At 48.7% G+C, this 9,023-nt stretch overlaps 1 protein-coding gene across 12 annotated transcripts in view; it reads left to right on the forward strand.

The window, feature by feature from the left end:
* EP400 (E1A binding protein p400) overlaps positions 1 to 8,737 on the forward strand; it is an 87,855-nt gene extending 79,118 nt beyond the window's left edge. For 9 of the 12 annotated variants that reach the window (XM_084819514.1, XM_084819515.1, XM_084819517.1 and 6 more), the window contains 5 exons: positions 1,297 to 1,492; positions 3,384 to 3,514; positions 3,787 to 3,945; positions 4,174 to 4,251; positions 6,128 to 8,737. In XM_084819514.1, the coding sequence (XP_084675640.1) occupies positions 1,297 to 1,492; positions 3,384 to 3,514; positions 3,787 to 3,945; positions 4,174 to 4,251; positions 6,128 to 6,397 (834 nt within the window). In that variant the 3' untranslated portion in view covers positions 6,398 to 8,737. The remainder of the gene's footprint in view (positions 1 to 1,296; positions 1,493 to 3,383; positions 3,515 to 3,786; positions 3,946 to 4,173; positions 4,252 to 6,127) is intronic. The other 3 variants (XM_084819525.1, XM_084819527.1, XM_084819526.1) reach the window with 1 other exon arrangement.
* Positions 8,738 to 9,023: the final 286 nt, after the last annotated feature.

Raw genomic sequence — 9,023 nt, forward strand, 5'->3', positions numbered from 1 at the left:
AAGCAACACAATGTTGGTGCCTGCCTGACCTCAGAAGGCAGGGAATTCCACAGGAAGGGGGCCATCACGCTGAAGGCTCTTCTCCTGGTGGACTCCAGTCGGGCCATAGGTCCATGTGGAACCACCAGGAGCAAGCCCTCTGATGACCTCAGGGACCATGCAGGTTGGGAAGGGAGAAGGTGCTCTCTCAGGTATCCCAGTCTCAAATCGTTTAGGGCTTTGTACACTAGTACTAAAACCTTAAACTTGGCCTAATAGCGAATAGATCTGGGAAGCTCACGAGCACAGCATGCAGGAAACCCCCTTTCCCTTGCAGTTGAACCCCAAGCAAGTGGCCATTTGAACATGGAGTTTCCATGGAGCTGTCGTGGCTTGTAGTTCCAGGCAGTTACCATAATGGTTGATAGGGCTCCTCCTTCTCCATGTATTTGTCTGATCCCCCTTTAGAGCTCTCTAAGCCATCACTGCATCTTCTGGCAACAGATTCCGTAACAGTTACATATTGTGTGAAGCAGGGCTGTCTTTTTTTTTTTCCTGTCCTGAATTGGTTGCCAGTCAGTTTCATTGGGTGACTGAGAGCTCTGCTATTACTGGAGAGGAAGAAGAAAATATATACGATTCCCACTTCCTTCTTCCTGTGCATAATTTAGCAAAGCTCTATTGCACCTCCTTTTTGCTGTTGTTGTTGGGTGCCCAGTGACACATCCACATAGCTGATGGTCTGAACGGCAGAATCCAGTGGCTGTCATGGAGCAGCAAGAATTTGAACTTCCATGTATAAAACACATAACAACTTCCCCCCACCCCACCCAAGATCCTAACCTTAAGGTTAAATTGAAAAGCTTGCAAATGGAAGGGCAGTTTCTTTGGCTTTCAACGCGTAGCAACTGATAAAAGGTTTTCAGCACTCGTAGTTTAGCAACCCCACCTTTTCTCAACAAACCCATGACTTGCAGATCCTCTTTCCGTATTTCTAACTATTATGTGAAGGGAGAGACCTGCACCTTTCCCCCTTGGGGAGGCTCAAGAGCTGCATCCACATGTAAAGAGGGCAGGCAAGACACTCACGCGTTTCCTATCTCCCCTCTTTGGTAATGTGCAAAACAGGTCTTGGGGCCTTTAAATCACCTTCTGGAGTTACTCGCGCCCTGATTCCTTTGTATCCAGCTTGAGCAAGTTACGTTTTGGTTCCGTTCCACCTGGAGATCCTTGGAATAGCTTGAATTCCCCCACAGCGAGCAAATAGGCAGATCTTCCTTTATGCCTGTACAATAATCCCAATTCCTTCCTGCTCAGACTCGTGTTGCTGCTTCCCAGCTTCAAGCGCAAGGTCAGATCCAGGCCCAGACACCGCAGGCAGCCCAGGTAGCTTTGGCGAAACCTCCAGTAGTGTCTGTTCCAGCCGCTGTGGTTTCATCTGCTGGGGTCACCACACTCCCCGTCACCGTCGCTGGGATTAGCGTTGCTATTGGGCAGCCACAGAAGGCAGCAGGTATTTCAACCATTTACAGAACCTCAAGGGGGTTTTTTGGGGGCGAGGGGGAAGAGTTCTGGGCAAAACTGAGTTTTCACTTTAAGCCTGTCCTTCTCTTCTTCCTTGGCAGTGATGCCAAAAATGTCTCCTTTAATTTGAGACTTCTCCGATATCTATATCGGAATGTGTTTAGTGACAGGGGTCTCTCTGATTGGTCCAGGTCTCCGAACGTTCAGTGGCTCAGGAAACTACACAGTTTTCTGTCCAACTTCTGTGAGGGAAAGGAAAGCTGTCAGTTTAGCTGTGATTGAAACCTTGTACAGGAGCACATTTTGCTCTGGCAAGAGGTCCTGGGATGTTTTTCTTCATTATAAAAATGTTACATCCAGCTTTTGTTAAGAATTTGATGTAAAGTTGCTTACATCAAAATGTGAACGCTAATAAGGTCATAATAAAACAAATCCTTTTTCCCCCCTTTTACACAGTAGTAAAACAAAAGCTATTACATTGCAGCAGGAACATGTCGAAAGAAAACAGCAGAACAAAAACAAACTACCAAATCAACCTGTCCCAAAGATTAGGGGAAAAATTAGGTTGGCCCCATTTTAGTATGTATTGTTTGTATCTGATTACTCTTAGTCAACTGTATCTTCCTTTTGCATAAATATCTGTATTGGTCTGTGACCATAATCAACCATTCATTCCTTTAACCTGTCCCAAAGTCCTTCCTGAAGAGCCATATTTTGACTTGCCGCCTGAAGGACCAAAGGATATTCTTTATTTCATTGTATATAAAGCATTTTTTTACCCCGCTCTTTAGACATAGAAGGCTTCCAGAGCGACTTACAAATATCAGTGATCAGTTCCCCTCTACTAAGTACTAGTTCTCCTCTGCTCAGCACTGGTTAGGCCTCATCTGGAGTACTGTATCCAGTTCTGGGTGTCTCACTTTAAGAAGGATGCAGACAAACTGGAGAGGGTTCAGAGGAGGGCAACGAAGATAACCAGGGGACTGGAAACAAAGCCCTATGAGGAGAGACTGAAAGAACTGGGCATGTTTAGCCTTGAGAAGAGAAGACTGAGGGGAGTTAGGATAGCGCTCTTCAGGTACTTGAAAGGCTGTAACAGAGGAAGGCCAGGATCTCTTCTCGATTATCGCAGAGAGCAGGACACGGAATAATGGGCTCAAGTTACAGGAAGCCAGATTCCAGCTGAACATCAGGAGAAATTTCCTGACTGTTAGAGTAATATGACTATGAAACCAATAACCTAGGGTGGTGATGGGCTCTCCCACACTGGCGGCATTCAAGATGAAGCTGGACAGCCATCTGTCAGGGATGCTGTGACTTGGATTCCTGCACTGAGCAGGGGGTTGGACTCCATGGTCTTGTAGGCCCCTTCCAACCCCATTATTCTATGATTCTATGTGATAAGAGAGTACCTGCCCTCGGGCTTATAATTTAAAAGACACAACACAAAAGGAAAAGGGATTGGGAGGAAGGGCGGGGGAGCGAACTCAGACACTAGTGCTTCATTGCAAAGTTCTTACAACAGCCAGCTGGAATAGAAACAGCTCCAGGAGAGGAATCAAAGGTTTCCGATCTCCCAGTGGAGCTGATTTAGTGGCCCTGCTTCTCATCTCTCCTCCAGAATTTAGCAGGACATCGTTTAAAGGCCCCACTGTTCTTGGGGGCAAGGTCACAGTGACCCATAGACATTTTGGGCTGGCCACTAAGGGCAGCCCACATTGATGAACCCCTGACTACTGCCGTGGGCAACTGCTGGGGGGGGCAGGGGGGCATACCACAAACGCACCTAACATCCATACCTAACATCCGTCAGGATTGTGAACATCCTGTCGGAACCAGGAGAGTGAAGCGCCCCATGCTGTTCTTTGTCTCCTGCGCAGGAGGACAGGCGGTGGTGGCCCAGCCGCTACATGTGCAGCATCTGCTGAAGATGAAGCACCATCAGGCAGCCCAGCAACAGAAAGCCATCCAGCCTCAGGTTGCCCAAGGACAAGCTGGTGTCCAGCAAAAGGTTGGTCTCTCTGCCCTCTCCCTTTCTCTGCATTACTGCTCAGTTCAGATGTCTTTCAAGCCGGTGATCCTTGCCAGTGCTGCATTGCCATCTGGGTAAATTGGCTGTTGGGCGCATCCTCGAGCTGGAGGGAGGCCCTATCGGCATGGTCATCTCTCCCCTAGAAGTGGGAAAGAGCCTGGCTGCATGTGCTGAAGGCTGGCGCGCGGGCAGTTTGTCCGCCGCGGCAGCCCACTGACCCGAGAGCCCATTCTCCCCTCCTGCTGTTTCAGATCAGTGCTCAGCAAGTCACTGTCCAGGCTCAGCAGCAGACGTCACAGCAGCAGAAAGTCTACACGGCGCAGCCGGCCATTAAAGCCCAGTTCCTGCCGGCATCCCTTTCTCAGGGCCAGAAACCTGGCATGACCCAGCAAGTCCAGACCCAAATACAGGTAACCCGGCGCTCTCGCCTCTCTGCGGGCGGGGAGTCAGCACCGTGCTGCAAGCGGCCCTTTCCCTGCCACTGCTGCTCCGTGTCCCTCCCTGCCCAGTTCAGCACCGCCCCCCGTCCCCAAATCAGTCGGTGCAGAGCCCGCAGGCGTTTGCGGACGGCAGACGTTTGCGGAACACAGGCTCCTTCTGTTAACCAAGCGCTTCCCCCAAATGTGTTGTTCTTAAAGGTTGCGAAGATGCCACCAGTGGTCCAGCCGCAGCCACCAGTGGCCAATATTCAGCAGGTGGTCTCAGTGTCGCAGCAGGTAAGGATCTCTGGAACGTGCTTCCCATTCAGCTCGGGTCAGAACGGGCCTCTGCACAGATGCCGCACGGCTGCTTTCGGCGGCTGGCTCTTTCCCACCCTGCCTCCATGGGGAGGACCAGTTCCTGCTACTTAGGCTCATTATGACCTGACCTCTGTAGGTCTGCAGGGCAGCGCTGGCTCCAGGTTTTGGAGGGACCTTAGGCAAGGAGCCTTCAGTGCCCCCCCCCCCCCGTGGGTCTATCTTCTCAACACTGTTGTCACCAGCTGCTCTTGCTGCTGCTCCTCTTTCTCATCCTTGCTCCCACTTGCTTGCTTGACTGGCAAAGAGCCAGGGGGCAACCAGGCAGCGGCATCTCCTGCTCCTCCTCACCGGTCCATTGTCCAAGCCGCAGTGACAGGCCGGTGAACAAGGAGGTTGCAGTGGTGAGGAGGAGGAGGAGGAGGAGGAACTCCAGGGGGCCCTCGCCAGTGGGCCCCTGCCGGGGTGTGGGCCCTCAGCAGGTGCCTGACCATGCCTACCCTTGATGCCACCCCTGCCTGGCGGGTCTCTTAAAATTATTCAGTCCCAGAGACCGACAGATCCAGATTAACTTATCTTTATCCTGTTCGCTAAGAGCAAACTCACTGCCCAAGCTCTGATCCTTACATAGCCAAACCAGCACCATCCATGCACAAGAGGGAGGTTTTCAACAGGCTTGGGGAAACCCCCGTTTTACAGAAGTAAAATCAAAACTTCAAGGGAGGGAAAAAAACACCCTAAGGGAGGAACTGAAAACCAGCTTGCTAAGGATTGTGCATACTTGGTGTCCATGGAACGCTGGCTGACTGCTGGAAGTGGGGAGATACTGGAAAAATGGGGGTGGGGGTGGAAGAAAATGGAGTATCCTGGAAAAAGACTTGGCTCGCTGGTTAGAACCCAGGGCACCCCATACTGCAATCTTTTGTTGCGGGCCTCACTCGTTTTGTTTTTTTAACATATTTCATTTATATGCTGCACTGTCAGCCACATTAGTGGTCTCACGGAGACTTACAGTCCAAAAGAAAAGCAATTCAATCAATGTTTCTTAAAAAAAATACACAGAACGATATAATAACAGAATAACAGAGCAGCAACCTAGATAAGGCCTTTGCCTGGTGCTGATAAAAGAGACATTGGGCTTGGTGCCAGGTGAGTAAGGGGAGACATGATGGAGGTGTACAAAATTATGGATGGTGTGGAGAAAATGGATAGGGAGACCTTTTTCTCCCTCTCTCATAATACAAGATCCCAGTGGGGTCCTCCCATGAAGCTGATTGGTGGGAGATTCAGGACAGGTAAAAGGAAGGACCTCTTCACACAGCGCAGAGTTAAACAATGGAATTCGCTACCACAAGACATAGCGATGGCCACCAATTTGGATTGGTTTAAAAAGCAGTTGGACAAATTCCTGGAGGAGAAGGCTCTCAATGGCTCCTAGCTCTGATGGCTATATCCTACCTCCAGTAGCAGGGGCAGTCTGTCTATGTGTACACCAGTTGCTGGGGAACATGGGCAGGAAGGTGATGTTGCACTCATACCCAGGTTGTGGGGTTCCCATGGGCAGCTGGTTGGCTACTCTGTGAACAGAATATTGGACTATAGATGGACCCTTGGTCTGATCCAGCAGGACTCTTCTTATGTTCTTATGAATCTCCCTGGGGAGAGCATGCTGAGGTCTGGGCAGCACAGCTGAATAGGGCCCATCATCAGCTGCGAGAGTCCTGAGATTCTCGTCTTGACCGCTTCCGCATTTCAGTTGTGCATGCATTCTGAAATGCAAGTGGGGAGAGTGAGAGATTCGCTAGTGAACTGTTTTCTCCCCCTTTACTTCCTCTCTCCCCCTACACACCCCAAGGTCCAAGCTCAGCCACAGACAGTGACTTTGTCCCAGACGACGGCAGGACAGCATCAGGTCCAAGTCATTCCTGCCACCACCGGTACTGCTCAAGTGGTTCCGCAGAAACTGATACAGCAGCAGGTTGTCACGACCGCTTCCCCCCAGATCCAGGCTCCTGGGGTTCAGAACCCGGCCCAGGCGCCGGCAGCATCCGACAGCCAGACTCAGCAAGCCAAAGTGCAAATGAGGGCTCCAGTCAGATTAAAGGCACCCAACAAGCCTAGTTGAGCCCTTGGCATGATGGCAGTGAGTAAGGGGGGATGCAGCTTGTCACGCTTCCCACAATCTGGCACAGAGAGGGGCAGGGTCCCTGCAAGATCTCTGCGCAAGACGAATGTGGACAGTGGCCGCTTCAGCAGAGAGCCTCTCTCAGAAGCTGCCGTGCGTGCTGGGAACCCTCGATTCCAAATAAACTTCCAAGGAGGATGCTTGTCGAAACCACGCTCAGTGTAAATATTGAAAGACTAGATATCTGCCTGTTTTCACAGAAACATCGCAATGAGGGGGCTTTCAAATACCAGTAGAAATTCGTCCACGCATTCTGTCATACCATCATCACTGCCAGAGGGAATTCCATTGTGGAGCGGGTTTAGAATGTCTTTCAAAGTCAAGGCTGAGTTAGCGCCTGGCAAAGCAGGGCCCGCTCCACTTATTTAGAAGCTGAGTTCTGACGAGCCTTTCTTAAAAAAAAGGGGGAGGGGGGAAAGTAGAATGAGAGAGAGACTTGTTGGAAGCACTCCCTGCAACATTTAGCCAATAAATGTGAAGATTTGTAAGTATCTGTAATTATGAACCATGTTTCAGTCTCCATTTTTTGTAAATCTTTTTTTTAAAACATTTCCTAGTTGCATGTTGGGATATTGGGGGGGGTGTTGGTGTACAGTTTTTTGAAGCACCATCTTTAGGCTTTTGCTCCCATTTTTCACTGTTAAGGTAATACATATTCTAGGCATGTGTGTGTGGGGGGAAATAAATTCTGTGTAATTAGTAGCAGTGTGTTTAATTGTAACCCACCATTTCTCCCCCTGCCCCCTCCACCCCTAATTTGTAAAACGAAACGTTTGATTACTGTTGCAAAGCAAATGGTGTGTTGTCCTTGTTTCTCATGGGGCTTCCAGACTGGAAGGATATCTGTCTCGTGGAAGTTCCATGCGTTGGTTTTGTTCCGCGCTTGCAATCCGTTTTTCAACGTTCAGTTACGTTTCCACTCGAGAAGAAGAGCAGGTGGAATGTTTCAGTCTAATTATTCAGTTGTTTACTGAAGGTAAAACCTTCAGATGGGTTGCTGATTTTGCAAATGTTGTCTGCCTTACTGTTTGAGTTTCCCAAGCAAATCAAGAAGCTTCCTTCCCCCACCAACTATATACATTTTGCTAAACAGCAAAAATGTCTTTGCCATGAAATGAAGACTGCCCCTCAGATGGTCTACTATTTTGGCTGTTAAACTGGCCAATGTGCGATGAGGACGAAGGGAGATACTGGGAATTGAACAAAAAAAACAGAGAAAAGAAGGCGAGGGCCACGATCCACAGGAAAAGACTACATGAACGCTTTGGAACTGTGAGCACAGTTGGAAGCGCCTTCTGCTGTTTCCACCAGTCTGAAAAGCCAGACCATTTAAAAGAAAACGAAACTACCATTTTTTGAGTCTCCTTTGGGATTTGCTGCAGACAAAATACCCCACTGAAATCTTGTAGATTGTGGCTGATTTGAATATCTGTTCTAGATACGTACGTTACTGGGGTGGAACTGTCTGGTATCCAAGATTAGACAAAAACTTAGAGTTCTCCACTGTTTTGGATGTGCAGAGTTCCTCGTTCCTACCCTCAGCGCACTTAAATGTTTTCCTCCTGCAATGTCCTGTTTTTGTTGGAGCCTCAATTTTTACAGATGTGTGTTCACGTTTTAAAAACAAACCTGTGCTTGTACATGAAGGAAGTAGAGACAGACTGTTGGATTCCTCCCTGCCCACCCCCACTCCCCAAACAGTTTTGTACCATTACCTTTACTGTATTAGTCTATGTTTGTGAGAGCTGCTGGTACACGGACAGTAGAATGGCTACACTGCAAACTAAACGCAACAGCAAAAGGCAATATTGGACAGAAGCCACTGGGAATGTCTCCTGCGTTAGCCTCTCTGGAAATGAGTGGAACTTGGCACAGGAGCTGTTTCTCGGTGGGCCACTATGCCAATTTTATATGGTATACTGACACCCGCCTCCCCCCCCCCCCATGTGTTGGTAGTTCTGATTTTAGTTCTGAAAATGTTTAAGTCTTATTTAAATCTTCCTTATGTGCAAAAATGCAGTGGGGTGTAACTACGAAATACAGGTAAGGGCAGCCACAGTGTTCTGTTTCTGATTATGTCAGCAGAAGCAATGTCAGTGAAGGTGAAAATTAGATCTCCCTCTTTTTCTGTCTCTCCCCCCCCCCCCCCAAGTGTGTTAGGAAGCCAGTCTAACTTGTAAATATCTTTATGAACATAAAACGTTTGTACTTGACCAGTAGGATTGTAAGGAGTTGTGTTGTATCCTACCTGAAGGTGTAATAAAGTGTACATTTTTATAACACTCTTGTCATTATTTGTTCTGTCTCCTCATCATGAGGTCTTAGTTTCTTCCTCTGGGGACCCTGAGAAGGAGACGAAGGGTGCAATCCTATGCCTGTTTAGACAGAAAAAGCCCTACAACTCCCAGCATTCCCCAGCCAGCCATGGTTGGGTGGGGAATTCTGGCATTTGTAGGAGGGTTTTTTTTTCTGTCTAAACATGCATAAAATTGCATCCTAAAGCCCTGAAACTTAAGGTCCAAAAGTTAGCAATCCTACAATGCACAGTGTGTCTCCACAATGTGTC

This window comes from Heloderma suspectum, chromosome 13 (genome assembly GCF_057233095.1).
Source record: "Heloderma suspectum isolate Gila_16-S chromosome 13, 16-S_ref, whole genome shotgun sequence".
NCBI classification, from domain to species: Eukaryota; Metazoa; Chordata; class Lepidosauria; order Squamata; family Helodermatidae; genus Heloderma; species Heloderma suspectum.